Source organism: Neofelis nebulosa, chromosome 9 (genome assembly GCF_028018385.1).
Source record: "Neofelis nebulosa isolate mNeoNeb1 chromosome 9, mNeoNeb1.pri, whole genome shotgun sequence".
Classification (NCBI taxonomy): Eukaryota; Metazoa; Chordata; class Mammalia; order Carnivora; family Felidae; genus Neofelis; species Neofelis nebulosa.
The window spans coordinates 54475773-54493717 of NC_080790.1; the positions used below are offsets into that span (position 1 = coordinate 54475773).

Consider the following 17945-nt stretch of genomic DNA (forward strand, 5'->3'; position numbering starts at 1 on the left):
GGAAAAGTTTTATCCTTTGAGTGTGAACAAAAGGTAAATCAGAGCCATGCGTAGTGAATAAGATTGGAGATCAAGCTGGGAAATAATATTTTGTATCAAAAAGTAAGTGTGCCTACAAAACCAGGAAACTGATTTCTCACATGGCCTAGAAGTTGAATTTTAGTGAGTTTGTTAAAAATCAGTCTCTTTGTTTATAGTCCTACTTCCTACCTCACCACACAGCACCGGGATGGTCTAGGTTGTTTTTCATTATTGCATCAATAAAAACCCCATTTTTAATTTACTGTTTATTAAAGTGGATCATTTCTCAGCTCATATCCCAGTGTCTCCTTTTTAGCATTCTGATCTCTCTGCAAATGTATGTCCAGTTGAAAGTGGATCTTTTCTTGGCACAATATGCTGAATCCTGGAGTAGGAAAAAGTGCAGCCAGAATAAATAAAGTTTGTGTGAAGATTTCCAAGATATTTTCTTGGACAGGAGTGAGTTCAGCCTGGTGATTGGAGAGCTAAAGATGTGTGCTAGGCCTAAATAATTAAGAAGAATTTTAAAATTAAATTTTAAACAACTGTTGTGGATTTTTTTCTTGTTACATAAGAGACACATTGTAGAAAACTTAGAAAACAGAAAAAATTAACAGTGTTCTCATTCAGAGGTAATTACTGTTAACATTTTGATGTGTTTTCAAGTCTCTTTCTGTATATAAATGTATGTGCGTAAAACAGAAATAACATGGAGGTATTGTTTTGTAACTTTTGTAACTATATTATTAACATTTTCCCAGGTCAGCCTTCCTTCCAGTTCTTCCTTTCTCCCTCCCTCCCTTCCTTCCTTCCCTCCCTCCTTTTTTTCTTCTCTCCCTCCTCCTCTTCCTCTTTCTTCTTATCCTTCTCCGCTGCCTCCGCCTTCTTCTCTCTCTCTCTCTTTTTCTCTTTTTCCTTTTGCTATCATAAGTAGTATCAGGACGAACATCTTGTACCCAAGTCCTTGTAAACATTCCCAATCATTTCTTCTTGATGAAGTTGAAAGGGAAATCCTGGGTCAAAAATGTATAAAAGGAGTTGCTTCATTTTAAGAGCTGCCTTCTAAAAGATTTAGTGGTGTCTCACCAATGATGAATGAAAACACCTGTTCCTCTATATTTTTGCTAATACCAGGCATTGTATTTTTGTTAATCTTTGCCAGGTTGATAGATTATTTCAATTTGGTTATTTCTTTTGGTTATGGTAAGCGTTTTCCATATGCTTCCTGACCACTATGGTTCTTGTAAATTTCCTTTTCATATCTTTTACCCAGAGGTGTGCTTACTTTTTTGTTTTTTGTTTGTTTTTTTATTGATTTTAAGAGCAGTCTATATATTAAGGTTATTGACTCTTTGTGTGTTATATGCCCTACAGAGACTTTGGTAGTTTTCTTTTTTCCTTTAGATTTTGAGGGGGAGGGAACAGAAACATAAAAAAAAGATATATACTCAAACTATTAAAATTTCCCTTTATTCTATCTCCCCTCCAAGGCTTAAAAAGCCTCTCCCTACTAGAAAATTATGTAAATATTTATTTTCGTTTCCTTCTAAAACTTTTATAGTTTCATGTTCACATTAAAATTTTCATCTGGAATTTGTTTAGATGTAAGGTGTGAGATAAAAATCTAACTGAATTGTTTTTTCCAAGTGGTTAGCCAGTTGTCTCAACACCATTTTGGGGGAATAATCCATTCCTTTCCTGCTGATTGTAAAGGTCACTTTATTTTATACGAAATTCACGTAAGTGTTTGGCTCTGTTTATGGACTTTGTTTCCTGCTCCAATGCTCAGTTTGCCTTTTGTGGCACCAGTTTATACATCATTTCAATTACGGCAGTTCTTTTATACATCTTAAAATCAGCAAGGGCAGGTTTCCACATTTTTCTTGGCCATTCTTGAATGTTTATTCTTCCATATAAACTTTAGAATTATTTTGTTAACTTAAAAAGTCCCTTTGGAATTTTCATTGAGATTGTTTTAAAAGTAAATATTAATTTGAAGACAATCGATGTCTTCACAATACTCATTTGCTGCCCTATTTAATAATTAAATAATAATTTAATAATAAAAGTGATAATCATAATTATTAATTAATACCAGCAGCCAACATTGACTGACTGCTTTCTGTGTGCAGGGCCCTGTTCTAAGCCCTGTTTCCCACATTTAAACCTCAAAGCAATCCATGAGAGAGGTGCGGTTACTGCTATCCTCATTTTACAGAGAGAGAGACTGAGGCATGGAGATGTTAAATACCTCGCCATGGTCACATTGGCTTAGGCCAGGATTCTTTTCCTGGGTGGTTTGGTTCCAGTGCCTGTGCATGAATCTGTACTGTTTCTCCGTTTATTTACACTTTCTTCCTACCCCTCACCAACTTTTGTGATTTTCTTCCTCTATATCTTCACAAGTTTGGTTATATTAGTTCTTACTAAATTTTTTTTTTTTCAACGTTTTTTATTTATTTTTGGGACAGAGAGAGACAGAGCATGAACGGGGGTGGGGCAGAGAGAGAGGGAGACACAGAATCGGAAGCAGGCTCCAGGCTCCGAGCCATCGGCCCAGAGCCTGACGTGGGGCTCGAACTCACGGACCGCGAGATCGTGACCTGGCTGAAGTCGGACGCTTAACCGACTGCGCCACCCAGGCGCCCCTAAATTTTTTATGTTGTGGCTCTATTTCTCCTGGGATGCCTTCTAACTGATTATTACTGAACTCTGGAAAAGCTATTGATTACTATAAGGGAGGTATTTATTTTGAAATCATCCAGTTGTTAAACTAGTCTAGTGGTTTATTGATTTTCTTTAGTTCTTCAGAAGAATACAACCATCATTTTAAAGTAAGGATGTTTGGACCTCTTTCCTGTACTGACACCTGTCACTAGTTTTCTTGTGTTCTCGTGATACCTATGGCATTGCCCAGTGACTACTGGTTAGTGATAATAGTCACTAGCCACGTGACTACTGACACAAGTTTAAATTTCACTGAAGTTAAATGAAATTAAAACTTGAGTTCCTCCATCACATTAGCCACATTTCAAGTCCCCAGTAGCCACATGTGGCCTGTGGTGACCAGTTAGCTACCATTTTAGAACATTTACATCATCACAGAAAGTTCTACTGGACAGCTGCTAGAACTTTCACATCCACATTAAATAATAATGGTGAAACGGGTTGTCCTGTTTTTTTCTTCCCAACTATAAATACCTCTACATAGTGATTTACTATGAAATGATGTTGGGTTTTGAATTCAAATATCTAGATATATTTTTTTATTATGCTGAAGAAGTTTGACCCTATTCCTAGTTTTGTAAAACCACATATTTTTAAATTTTGGAATGGATAATGAATTTTCATATCTTCTTGGCATGAAAAAGTTTTTCTCTGTGAGAGACAAATTCCCACTCATCCTTCAAAATTGTCTTACCGATTCTGGTTCTTTTTAGATACATCATTGGATTTTGTCAGTATTTTATTAGGTGTTTGTCATTAATGAGCTTGATCCTCAAATATTCTCTACCTCTAGTGTGTTTGTCCAATTAAAAAATGAAGATTATATAATTATTATAAAATGAATTAAGATGCTTTTTCTCTATTTTTTGTATGTTTTAGATATGGGTCGTCTGTCCCTTAAAGTCTTGTAGAACTTGGGTAAAACAAATCTGGCTTCAGTGCTTTAGCTGGATTTTCTTGTCTCTCTCTTCCAGTTCATGCATTTCATCTTCACCTGTGTCTAATCACACTGCTAAATTCATACATTAAGTTGTATTACAGTGAATACATTTTTTCAGCTCTAGAATTTATACTAGGTTCTTTGCAGTTCTGCCTTTGTTGAACATTCTTCCCCTTTGGTCTAAGCAATCGCTTTACATACTTCAAATGTGTTTATTTATATTCTCTTTCAAATTGTTCTCCAGTCCCTTTTTCTTGCCTGTTCTCTTGTTTCTTCCATCCAACTTCATATGTTTGCATTTGGTGCTGTGAGCCCTACCTCAGAGGGGGTTGTTGGCTGCAGGAGTGCTGGAGGTTGGACTAGCTGTGCATTGCCACAGCCAGGGACACAGGGATCAGAATGATCGTGGACACATTTTGGGGTTTGTGCCCTGACTTGGTGTTTCCGTATCATGTGAGTAGTATAATATCTTATCTTTATTCCTCTGCTTATTTGAGTCACTGAGAAACTTTTCCAGTCTTAGTTAATGTACAGTACAGCCCCTTAGAGCTGGATTTCTGCAGGGTTGCTCTGCTCTTGCCCACTGCCTTGCACAGGCTGATGTTCTATGTCTGCATCAGCATTGGGATCACAGCCTTCAGACCACTAGGACTGGACCTTCCATGGCTTTGCTTCCTGCTTAGATTTTGCATTCCCTTCTTTTTGTTTCCTATACCTGAGGGTTTCCTTCTTTTGAGCAGGGCCATACATTACGATTTTTAAAATCATATTTCATCCAGAATTTCTGGATCTATTATATTAAAAAAATTTTTATGTTCATTTATTTTTGAGACAGAGAGAAACAGAGCATGAGTGGGGAGGGGCAGAGAGAGAGGGAGACACAGAATCTGAAGCAGGCTCCAGGCTCTGAGCTGTCAGCACAGAACCTGACATGGGGCTCGAACCCATGAACCGCGAGATCATGACCTGAGCTGAAGTTGGCCGCTTAACCGACTGAGCCACCCAGGCGCCCCTGGATCTATTATATTGAATGCAAGTCCAGAAATTGTTTTAGATTTCTAAGTGGTTGATTTGTTTATTTTATTTTTAAGCGAAAGCAAGGAAAGTGGGAGAGAAGTAGGTATTAACCTATGATTTTTATTTTCTGGTTATGTTTATCATCAAAGACCATATTTAAATAACTTCTACTTTTTGGCATTACTATGTTGGCATTTTATTTGTGTCAGTGCCATAAATGTTTAAGGATATTCATAGCCATTTAAAAACATATCTATATATCTGCTCTCTATCTTTAATTTTTTATTATTCATTCAAAGACTTGGAAAGTCATGTTAGCATCTCCCACTATAAATATAATTTTTCAGTTTGTTCTTTTCTGTTTAACAGTTTGGCTTCATATAATCTGCTTTTGTGTTATTTGTGGAGGACTCCAGGGCCTGAATCATGTTTGAATTGGCTGGAGTCACAACATCCCTAGCTTCATTACTGAGCCATCAATTAATCTTTTTCTGATCAATAATGGCATTGTGTTCTCTTTCTGTTACAAAAGGTAATGCAGCATTTAGGAAAAAATCTTGAAAGAGGAAATGCATACTGTAAAAATGAAAATGGATAACATTTTAAAACTTGGGATATAGAGATAGGAAAGGAGAATGGGAAAAGTGAAGGGGTCTAAATTTGTTTTATTTCACAGAGGTGACTCAATAGAGACTGTTACGTTCATAAGGTTGAGAGAAGAGTGTAGATTTGACTATGTTGTATTTTAAAATTTATTTATCTTTTCTGTCCACCGTAGTTTCTTGTTCATATTCTTTACTGAATGGACATGAGCAGGTGAATTAATATATGAAGGACAATTTTTTTTTTTCAAATTCCAACATTTTCCCCTTGGAATGCTTTTTAAAAATTTTTTTATGTTTATTTATTTTTGAGAGAGAGAAAGAGAGACAGAGACAGAACATGAGTGGGGAAGGGGCAGAGAGAGAGGGAGACACAGAATCTGAAACAGGCTCCAGGCTCTGAGCTGTCAGCATAGAGCCTGATGCGGGGCTTCAACCCACAAGCTGTGAGATCATGACCTGAGCTGAAGTCAGACGCTCAACTGACTGAACCATCCAGGCGCCCCCTCCCCCTTGGAATGTTTCTAATAATCATATGTTTGAGTTTGGGAATGTTGCTTGGGGGATGAAATATGGTTGAGTCACTGCCCTCCTCTGCTCCAAACTGGTAGCACTGTGCAGCAAGCACAGTTAGGCTTGTGGCCTCAGCCAAATCCCTACTGCTATGGCCTTTATTTGTTTTGAATATGAATGAGATGGAAAGCCTGTGCAGGTGTTTACAAGGATATATTAGAAAAGGAAGGGAAGAAGGGGAAAGAGAATGAGCTGGGTTTCCCAAGAAAGAAAATTTCCTGGACAAGCTAGAAAAACAGGCCTTCAGAATGTCACTCTACAAATCCAAAGTAAATTTGCATTTCATGTTATGCTAACATAGCATCTCTGTCTAACCTTTCAGGCAACAGCAACACTACACCCCATTTCCATCCATCTTATAGAAGGGCTGGGTCTGAAGGCTCACTTGTGTGTGAAACCTTCTTTGAAGGCTTGATGTCTTGGAGGTTAACCCTCAAGAGTTTCTGATCTTAGTTAGATTTGAGATTTTGGCTAAGAAGAGAGGGAATGTGTACTTGAGCAACATCACAGTTGAAAGGGGAGAAAAAGGAAGAACTCAGTAGAGAGCACACATTTAACTTTCACACTATGGCTATTCAGGGACTTTTCAAAATGTTTTCAAATAGCATGTACTTTTTAGATATGTGAGAGCATTTCAAGGCAAGTATCAAGAAAACTAACTGAATGTTTCAAATGTTTGGAACTATTCCAAGGCCAGGAATTCCAGATGTTTGTAAGGAAGCCATTGCCTATCTCTGTTTAAATATTTAAGTGGGTTTTAAGATGTTAAGGAGGAAAAAAAACATACCCCTCAATTCTTCCTTTTTATTTTGATTATTATTATTTTTTATTTTAGAGAGAGAGCATGACCGGGGGAGAAGGGCAAAGTGGGGGAGGAGAGAGAGGGAGAGAGAGAGAGAGAGAGAGAGAGAGAGAGAGAATCTTTTTTTTTAACGTTTATTTATTTTTGAGACAGAGAGAGACAGAGCATGAGTGAGGGAGAGTCAGAGAGAGGGAGATACAGAATCTGAAACAGGCTCCAGGCTCTGAGCTGTCAGCACAGAGCCTGACGTGGGGCTCGAACTCATGGACCGCGAGATCATGACCTGAGCCGAAGTTGGCCGCTTAACCGACTGAGCCACCCAGGCGCCCCGAGAGAGAGAGAATCTTAAGCAGGCTCCAGGCTCACTGTGGAACCTGACGTGGGGCTTGATCTCACCATCCTGGGATCATGACCTGAGCCAAAATCAAGAAGTGGATGCTCAAGGTCAAGCCAAAATCAAGAGGTGGACTGAGCCATCCAGGCACCCCCAATTCTTCCTTTTTAAAAGCAGAATAGCACCTGTGCTATAAGGCTATCAGGTCGACACTGGAGCCACTGCTGAGTCAGTAAACATGTGTCTGTCCATACTCCTTGATCTTTCTACCTCTTAGTGCTATTGTGGCAAAAAGATGTGAAGCATTTAAAAGAACATAGCATTATACAAAATGCAGTGTATTACCATTTATCACTGTAGATACTGAATCAATAATTATCTGTGTGATGGATGTCAGATGTGAATAATAACCAGGGCTCCTGGCCATCTGTCCCCTCCATAACCAGACTTCCCCACCTCTCCTGGACAGCTACATGAATCACACATGTCTTTAAATTAAGAACTTGCCTGCTACAAATGTCTTGTAACAGTGCCAGTGTTATAATAATTCATTGTTCGCATGAAATGCCCTTAGTTTTACTTCCGTATTCCTGTATTTCATGTCAGGTATTCACCATGATGAGAGTTTCTTGGCTACTCCAGGCAAGAATCATCCAGATTGGAAAGACTTCCAGAATCTACACATGCAAGCCTAACAGTTTGGCTTTTTGGTTTATTCAGAATTAATGAATTTAGACCATCTATTTTTCACTTTTGACAGTACCTAGTACTTTGTTCAGGAACATCAAGCTTCCCAAGCTCTAACCAAGCAGCACCGGCATGGCCACCATAGAGGGAGTAGCTTAGCATAGACGTCAGTGGACTGAGAAACAAGTGCCCTGCTGCCTTTCCTGATGGGACACCTTAAGGGCTACCTATGCCTTTGCGGGACACCTCTCTGGTGGGGAAGGCCCTTCTCTGTGTGGTCCCCTGTGGGAGGCCATGCTGGCAGATGGAGAGCTGGGAAACCCTTCCCCAAAGCTGGCTGAAGAAACCCACAAGTCTGCAAGAACTTACTGAGCGTGACTGACTCGTTGATCTTGAAGCTGCAGAGGACCCTGTCCACGTTTCGGGCATGCCTGAAGCCGTTTCCTCTCACGACCACTTGGAATGATTCTGAAAGGAGGAAGGACAAGCCATGTCATCTGACTGCAGACCGTTAACCTTAAGTTTGCCATCTGCCCTGATGCAGGGCATTTGTTAACTGTTTCACCAGGCTTAAAATATTAGGAAGTTGGTTCAGGTTGGAAACCTAAAGCAGCCACGAGGGTGCCTTTTACCACTTGCTTACCACATCTGTCTCATCAGATGCACATGGGGAAGGTGTATGATTTCTTGCTTTAAATTCCTGCCTTCTTGCCTTTGCCTTCTCCCTCCTACTGGAATGCCCTCCTCCCCGCTTCTCTGTCCCTTCAAATCTTACCTATCTCTCAAGTCCTGGCAGCTTAAGAAACTGTGATCTCTGCAGCTGGGGTGGGGGCACAGAGGAGGGGGCTCTCCACCTCTCCTCCAATCAACTCAGCATTTCTTGTGTCTGTTTTACATACTGGGTTCCCTTGAAAGGCTTTCTTTAGAGCCCAAGGTGCCTCAAATTTTTTGAAAATCACTGCCTTATGGCATTCACGGTCCGTCCTCAACGATGTGGCAGGTGATTATGTAACTGTCAGGTGGTGTCTTTTCTTCCACAACTAGCAAAATGGTACATTAGGTCAGGAATTATTTGATGCTGCTTCAGGTCCTCCTGTCTCTACTGGGCACACCTAGGATTATGTAGGAATAGTTGTACTTAGCGACAAATTAGAATCTTGCTTATCTAGTGGTCATTGTCCAGCCTTATCTGCTTGAACTGACTTTGGCCCTTCAATGTAGTACTTGCTTTTCTCTATATAGAAAGAACATATTTTGCAGGTCTCTGGCCCTGCCTATCAATTTCACATTGGCATAATGCATGTAGAACTCATGTAGGTTGAGAAAATTCTTATGAAGTAAAAAACATGATCCTTTATGATAGTCTTACAAAAAGAAAAAAACAGCTAATTTGTTAACTAAATATTTAGAAATATTTGCGTAAGTTTGATAGTAACTAATAGTCCATGCTCTTCTTTCTTTCTTTCTTTCTTTCTTTCTTTCTTTCTTTCTTTCTTTCTTTCTTTCTTTCTTTCTTTCTTTCTTTCTTCCTTCTTTTCTTTCTTTCTTTCTTTCTTTCTTTCTTTCTTTCTTTCTTTCTTTCTTTCTTTCTTTCTTTCTTTCTCATTCTTTTGTGTATAAAAATTGGGGCTTAGGGGGTGCCTGGGTGGCTCAGTCAGTTAAGCATATGACTCTTGGTTTCGGCTCAGGTCACGACCTCACAGGTTTGTGGGTTCAAGCCCCACATTGGGCTCTGAGCTGACAGCACAGAACCTCCTTGGGATTCTCTCTCTGCCCCTCCCCTGCTCGCTTTCTGTCTGTCTCTCAAAATAAATAAACTTTAAAAATGTGTGATATATGAAAAAGAAATAGACTAAAAGTCAGAGGAAAATGCAATATTTGTGAAAGTGGATCTTGAATGGTAAATTGCTATACGAAATGGACATTTTTGTTGGAGGAAGAAGGGGGTTAGAGAACTAGCATAGGGATCACTCCCAGACTTAATAAATGTCATGAGTGAAAGTCCCCTTCATTCCCAGGAAGCGAATTTAAAGATCGTGTTTGCCAAGATAATAATACTGGATGCTAATCGCACCCTCACTGTGTGCCAAGCCCTGTGATAAGCCTTGTATATGTCCAATGTCATTTCAGCCTCACCACAGTCCAGAGAGGTACAAATGAGAAAACTGATCTTAGTGAGGTTAAGTAGTTGGTCCCACATCACAGGCTAGCAGCTGTCAGAGGTGAGCCGGAATCCTGGTCTGTCAGGCAGGCATCAAATGCCATCCCCCCAGGCCTCAGCCATTAGGCTGAAAAGGATCTTCATTGTCTTGTGACCTATGATCAGCTTCAAGACTGAAGTTGCGATTTTTAAAAAGTTTATTTTATTTTCGTTTTAGACGGGTTTGGTGTTTTGCAGAAAAGTGGGGCTGGCCTGGATAGGGAGGCAAGAAATTAAAACCCAAGCAAGAGAACCCAGAGGCACCACATGGCCACAAAGAGTACAAGTTAGAACAGAATGCTTTGTAGAAGTAAAAAGGACCTTAATGATAAGAAAACTGAGATTCTGACATTTTAAATGACTTGCCCAAGGTCATGTGATTTGTAGGCAGCAAAACTGGAACTCTATCCAAGTGTTCACTGCTTTAGTATTGAACTATGGTAATTAAGGTCATGGGCAAATGGTTTTTCAGGACCACAAGTCCTATGAATACTAAGAATTTACATATGCATCTTTATGCAATTGCTAAGTTTAGAAGGATGGACTTGATTTTCTCTAGATGTCTGCCAGGCATGTGACTGATGATGCAGTTACTTCAACAAGCATTCTATTAAGTGTCAAACATTGTGGAAGAATCTTATTGTATCTCCTTTACTCATTTAAGCCTATAGAAACCTATTCCTGTTTTTTATTTTGAACGTTAGACATCCAGAAATCCTCAGTTGGACACTTTTGCTGATGCAAAATGTTTTCGGCCTCACTGCTGTGCTACTTCTCTTGTTTCCTCAAACATCAGTGGGGGACAAGACTCTGGAAATGCAGGCCACATGCCAACCTCTCTTCTCTAACACCATGTTCTAGCATTACCAGTTCAGCTGCTGAGTCCTCTATAAAAAAGGCTGCCCACATGTCTGCTTGGCCTGACCTCAGGGTGTTTAGAAAGAAAGGCAGCCGCGATCCATGACGTGGCGATGGTGGAAAGCGAACAACTTAACCCCCTCGGCCCCGGGGAGAAGATGGAGGAAATGACACTCTGGGAGCCACACCAGAGCAGAGGCATGCTCCCACCCTGCCGGGTATGGTTTCTGTGTTCGTGCGCACATTTGGTTTCCAGAAGGGCCCAAACATCTGCCCCTGCAGCCCGACTGGAATGTCAGCTCTTCACACATGCAAGTTATGTAACAAAACTCTGTCTCGCGAATCTGCCAGTAAGCGAGAACCGGGACAGATGATTTAAGTGCATTTATCCAGAGAGCCCCGAACCCACCTTTCACAATATGTACAGCCAAGTGTTTTTAGGCGATTTGCCTGTTGGGTAACTGCTCCTATAAGAAGTGCCTAGGGATTGTAGGGCTTTAGGGAGGAATTTCTACTTGGAAATGATCTTTAATCTCATCTTTTAAGATATACATTCTTTAAGATATATGTTTATTATGATTCTTTCTTCACTTCATTCTCAATTATAATTTAAACTTCCTGAGAGTAGAGGCCATTGTTCCTAGTTCTTTAAAATTTTTGACTGTGCCTAATCCAGGGCTGAGCCAGTCTCAGTATTGAAAGAATAAATAAATGACACATCTTGGTACAGGAAGGGAATAAATAGGAGGGAAAAGATGGTCATTTATTCATGTACAGTCAGGTCTAATCCTGTTTGTTTTCTGAGGCTTAATAAGGTCAATGAATGAAGAGATGCTTGACACTATTAGTCATTAGGGAAATGCAGATCAAGGTCACAATGAGATATCACTCCATACTCACTACAATGGCTGTGATAAGAAGGATGGACAAAAACAAGCATTGGTGAGTGAATTAGAACACTTCTACCTTGCTGTTGGGAATGCGAAATGGGGCACCTGCTCTGTGAAATAGTGTGGTGGCTCCTCAAAAAGGTAAACATAGAATTCTCTTATGACCTAGAAATTTCACTCCTAGGTCTGTACTCAAGAGAACTGAAAGTGCATGTCTACATAAAAACTTGTACATGTATGTGCATAATGACATTATTCATAATAGCAAAAAAGCAGAAACAATTCAAATGTTCATCAACTATGCAGATGGTATTCATACAATGGAATATTATTCACCCATAAAAGGAATGAAGTTCTGACACATGCCATGACATGGATGAATCTTGAAAACATTATGCCAAATGAAAGAAGCCAGACGTGAAAGTCCACATAATGCATGATTCCATTCCATTTCATTTCCATACGAAAAGTTCAGCAAATCCATAGAGACAGAAACTCAACTGGCAGATGCCAGGGCTGGAGGGAAGGGAAATGGGGAGTGACTGCTTAATGGGTATAGGGTTTCTTTTTGGGGTGATGAAAATATTCTGGAATTAGATGGTGGTTATGGTTGTACAACTTCGTGTATGTAACAAAAACCACTGGATTGCACTTTTTGAAAAACCACTGGATTGCACTTTTTGAAAGGGTGAATTTTATAGTATGTGAATTATAGCTCAATTAAAAAAATAAAAAATAAAGTCCATGAATAGTTGGATAAACTTAATTTATTCTGTTCCCTCCCTTTGTTTTTCTTTTCTTTTCTTTTCCTTTCCTTTCCTTTCCTTTCCTTTCCTTTCCTTTCCTTTCCTTTCCTTTTCTTTCCTTTCCTTTCTTTTCTTTTTGAAATGTGGAACACATAGTTTTGCGATGATCTCAGTAAAGATCACTTATTATTCACTGTATTGAAAATGAGACATCTTTACATTCTCCATTTGCTCTGGTTGCCTAAGACTTGTGCAAAATTATTGTTACTGATATTTCACCTTGTGAGTTAGTCTGAATTTTCTTTCCTATTAGATGCTTAATGTGATGTGAAACATAAATATAATAGAGACTGGTGTGTATGAAGTACCTTCTGATGTCTTAATTATTCTAGAACTTTCTGATTTTATAGCTATTTAATTATAAAAGCTTTAGTGTGGTATAATTGACATAAGTAACTTGCATATAAAGTATATTACTTGACAAATTTTGACATATGTATATAATCATGGACGATACAACAATCAAGACACTGAACACATCCATCACTCTCAAAAGTTTTCAAGTGCTTCTTCGTAAGATCTCCCTCCTGCCCCTCCCCATGACCATGCAACCACTGATCCCCTCTCTGTTGTTGTAGATTAGCTTGCAATTTCTAGAATTTTATGTAAATGGCATCATACAATAAATACATTTTTTGTCTGGCTTCTCTTACCCAGCATAATTATTTAAAAATTCACCCATAATTATTTTGAGATTTATGCATAGTCTATTCCTTTTTATTGCTGAGTATCATTCACTATATGGATAAACCGCAATTTGTTTGTCCATTGCCTGTTGATGAACATGAGTTCTTCACGGTTCTTGACTATTAAAAATGAAGCAGTTATTAACATCTGTGTCCAAGTCTCCGTCTGGACACAGACTGCCTTTTCTCTTGGATAAATACCTGGGAGTAGAACAGCCAGGTCGTATGATAGGTGTATGTTTCATTTTTAAAGAAAACGGCCAGAACTACTTTCCAAAGTGATTGTGTCATTTTACATTTCCACTAATAGTGTGTGAGAGTCCCTCCTCCAAACAGAAACATCTTTAAATGAGAAGGAAAGGCCAAGCCGAGAATTAAGCCATTCCCAAGAGGTGCCTAAGGGCCAGGCACGAGCTCTTTGAAAAACAATGAAACGTCAAAGAAATGAAACCACTGTTTGATGTAGCTTAAATGTGTCTCTTTTAAGCATCCAATTCCAAATGATAAACATGAAGCCTAAAACTACCTTCTTTCTGTGCGAACCCACGCAGTTTTACTACCAACGGTGGGAAACAGCACAGTAGGAATGGTGAGGACAATGTGAGGAGTTAAATATGATCTTCTGTTTCTGGAGTACAACAACATCAAATGTAGAACAGTTGGCAGTTTGCACACTTGATTCCAATTAGTTCCTTCCTGGAGAACTTGCTTATATCGAACACTGTGAGCTATTCAAGTTTGAGGCCAACTGAGTGGGACCAGAGGAAAATTGTACTTAGGCAAAAGCATGCATTTCCTGAGGAGGAGCTAAATTAGGCAGGGCCACTCTAACAAGGGGTCAACTCTCCTAATTACAGAGGCTAATCTGTAAAAATATTGATTAGGAACTTTTTAAAAGAGTCTATGTTGGAAGGGAAACAGAATTATTTAAATGCAGGTAATGTCAAAGGTGCTTGAGCAGATGAATTCCTACATGTTTTAGAACATGAACTATAAATACAGTGACATATGCACCGTGCTAAATATTAACCATATGCTTGGCCCGTGTCTTGGGGTGACAGTGGGGAATGGTGGGGAGTATGGTGAACTGGAAAGAATACATGCTTCTTTTAAAGGGAAGTTATTCAGTCTCCGATAATCTTTATCTTGCAATAAATACAAGCCCAGTGTTACTAGATATGATTTTTCAAGACATGATAGAAATCTGAATTTTTAGGCAAAATCATATTCTTAAATGTTGGTAATAAAGTTAAGTTATGATTTTTTTTTTTTTAAATGTAGTGTGGATCAAAAAGAACCTGTGTGGAGACCAGAGAGGGCTTATAGGCTGCCCATTTGTAACCTCTGGGAAGGTTCTCTCTCCAAGTAGTTAAACCCATGACATTGAAGGAAATTCTTTTTTTTCTTTAAGTTTATTAAATTTTTTTTTTTTTCAACATTTTTTATTTATTTTTGGGACAGAGAGAGACAGAGCATGAACGGGGGAGGGGCAGAGAGAGAGGGAGACACAGAATCGGAAACAGGCTCCAGGCTCCGAGCCATCAGCCCAGAGCCTGACGCGGGGCTCGAACTCACGGACCGCGAGATCGTGACCTGGCTGAAGTCGGACGCTTAACCGACTGCGCCACCCAGGCGCCCCAAGTTTATTTATTTATCTTGAGAAAGAGACAGAGAGAGTGAGTGGGGGAGGGGAAGAGAGAGAGGGAAACAGAATCTTAAGCAGGCTCCGTGCTGTCAGTGCAGAGCCCTATTCAGCGCTTGAACTCATGAATGTGAGATCATGACCCGAGCCAAAATTGAGAGTCGGACCCTTAACAAACTGAGCCACCCAGGTGCCCCTGAATGAAATTCTTTCTGATCAGAGCAGATTAATATTCTTCTCACTCCCTTTCCCCATTAGGACTTTGTGTTAAAATGCAAAATAGTTCCAGGTATACTGGATTCTTGGCCATTAAAAAAAATCAGCCATTAGCTGAAATTATGCCTTAGCTGAAATTGAATTAAGACTTTAGAAACTTAAAATTATAAAGGACACCCAAAGGGGGATAGTATCTAGTTACAGATGGCCACTGCTCACATAATTCTAAGGGTGGAAAATTCAGACCATCCATTCCATTGCTAGAAAGCTTTAGTTGTAAATGTTCCCTTGTAAATGTTAAGCCCAAATTCGCCTCCCTGATTTCCTCCCCAGCTTCTCCATGGTGGTCTCCAGAAGCTACACATAGTAAGCATAATAATTCCTTTCCACATGGGGATTCTTTAAGTTTCTGAAGATGCTCTTGCAAGGGTCTCAATCCTGTGTGTGAATCTCCATGGTTACTTCAGACCTTCCTCAGTCCACCAGCATCTCATTACTGTTTCACTGCTCTTTGAGCAGATCTCCACGGCAGAGCTTCATGTGTGGTTTTCTACTGTATCTGAACATAAGACTATCTTACAGAGTAGACTGTGAATTTCGTGGGTGGTTGGGAGCAAGCTCTATGCATTTGTGTACTCATGTCTTTTCATGTTGTTTGGTACATGGTAGACACTAAGAATCGATGGAAAGAAAGAGGAAAGAAAGCTAGGAAGAAAAGAAGAAGGAAAGGAAAGAAATAAAGGAAAAGAAAAGCAAGCAAGGAAAAGAAAGAGGGAGGGAGGGAGGAAAGAAGGATGAGGAAAAAAGGAAGGGAGGGAGGGAGGAAGGAAGGAAAGAATCTGTGAATGAATTTTTAGTATTGTTTCCAGATCCACCACCACCTTTTCTATGGGCATGTCTTTGTCAATGCCATTTTTAAAATGTGTGACTTGGGCCATGGTCTAAATATGGACAGTGTTATGTTAAGTGAAATAAGTCACACAGAGAAAGACAGATACCATATGTTTTCACTCTTATGTGGATCCTGAGAAACTTAACAGAAGTCTATGGGGGAGGGGAAGAAAAAAAAAAGAGGTTAGAGTGGGAGAGAGAGCCAAAGCATAAGAGAATCTTAAAAACTGAGAACAAACTGAGGGTTGATGGGGGGTGGGAGGGAGGGCAGGGTGGGCGATGGGTATTGAGGAGGGCACCTTTTGGGATGAGCATTGGGTTGTTGTATGGAAACCAATTTGACAATAAATTTCATATTAAAAAAAAAAAACATGGAATTGTAAGACATGAAATTAGCTCTCTTACCCTGGACACTTACCCAAAGATCTTGTCAGCTTTTTTTTTTTTTTTTTTTTTTCCCTCAGAGGTATTCTTTTTGGCTATGAAGATAGCTATCTGTCCTTGTTTTTTCTTTTTCCTTGCATGAACTGCTACTAAGTCAGGTTTCCCTAAATTGGCATTTGAACCCAAGTTCCACACTTTGTATCTGCCCCATTAAATTTCACCCTGTTATTTGCAGCCTGACATATAAAGATCTTGCTGGATCTCAGTTTTGTTGCCTGCCCAGTGCATTATCTCTCTGCCTCTCTCAGAGCTCAGTTTGCTGTCAGAACTATGGCTGTTGCTGAGTTGTCGGTGAGAGCCAGCTGAGATCATTGTCTTGGGGGAACAGGACTGTCAGCATAGAGTGCCTTGACCAGGACAGGCCTGGGTGGAGCTCTGAAGCAGGGGCTGCTCTGGGGACCAGGGAAGGGACGCAATTCATAGAGAGGGGAGGGGGCTGAGAAGAAAGATTTCTGGTGAAAGTGAATTTTACTTTTTTTCACAAATTTTTCTAGGGCTCAGTCCCACCATTCTACTTTAGAAATGTGAACAATCAGTTACTTCTTGTTTCTTTTTACCTCCCACATATATTGGGTTCATCCTTTTGCAGGTACTCTGAGCTTTATTGATGTTCTCCCCAATTTTCTTTCAGTAAAGAAAGAAATAAAGTAAAGAAATAAAGTAAAGAAAAAATACGGGCATGTTTTTCTCATCTAAGTATGTTATCAACATCATGATTCTTGCATTGACCTTCAATCCTCATTACAATGATGTTGATGATAATGTCACCTTGCTCTGTACAACAGTTTATGTTTTTCAAAGCACTTTGATGTAAATCCCTGGATCTTTGCAGTAGCCTAATGAAAATTACACAGTGGGTCTGCTCAGGTCTATCTGACAGATGCTCACTGCCGTGGACAATAAAAAGGGTGCCAGTCCTTCAGGAAAGCCCAACTTACTCTAGAGAATGATCAGCAGTAGCCCTTCAGGAAAATCCATGGAAGAACTTTTGGTGTAAGGATATCTTTCTTTCAGAAGTTTCCTCTTCTTAGTAACATTATTCTCTAATTAGCATGTTTCAATCCTTATGGTTCTCATTTAAGAGAGATGGGAGCTTGCCTTTTTCAACAGCAAGGGCTAGCTTCCATTATTGTGTCTTATCTTTTTTTCTTTATAAAAAATAAAAGAAAACCGAATTGGGTAGTTTACTCTAATACAGGAAATTACTGTTTGTTTATAAAATATGCAATATTGCAGATATGCCAAAGATTTAAAAAATGTCGAAAGAAAGCTCCCTTGGATTGGATTGACCAGAGATTTGTCTATTTTATGGGTTCTACCAAAGAAATAGCTCTTGCAATGATTTGCAGTTGAATTGGTCTCATCTGTTTAAATTTATTAATGCATTTTAATTTTTTTTCCTTGTAGTTCCTTAGTTTAAAAAAAATCTTTTACTTCATTCTTAATTACTTATTTTTCTTTTCCATTTCATAAGAAACATTGAAATATGTGAATTTGCTAGGATCAGACTCTGATATTTCTGTGCCATTTTCATCAAGTTTATATATGTGGTATTTTCATTGTCTCAAATCTCAGTGATATATAAAGGAGAGGTTGGTTGACTACTCTG

General features: G+C 39.3%; 2 protein-coding genes across 3 annotated transcripts in view; one reads left to right on the top strand and one right to left on the bottom strand.

Annotated features, from left to right (window-relative positions):
* Window positions 1–17945, top strand: part of GKN2 (gastrokine 2) — a 326208-nt gene that overhangs the window by 171949 nt on the left and 136314 nt on the right. The gene's annotated exons all lie outside the window — the stretch shown is intronic.
* ANTXR1 (ANTXR cell adhesion molecule 1) overlaps window positions 1–17945 on the bottom strand; it is a 222548-nt gene that overhangs the window by 129233 nt on the left and 75370 nt on the right. The window contains exon 10 of the mRNA XM_058683850.1: window positions 8073–8171. Coding sequence (XP_058539833.1) covers window positions 8073–8171 — 99 coding nt within the window. The remainder of the gene's footprint in view (window positions 1–8072; window positions 8172–17945) is intronic.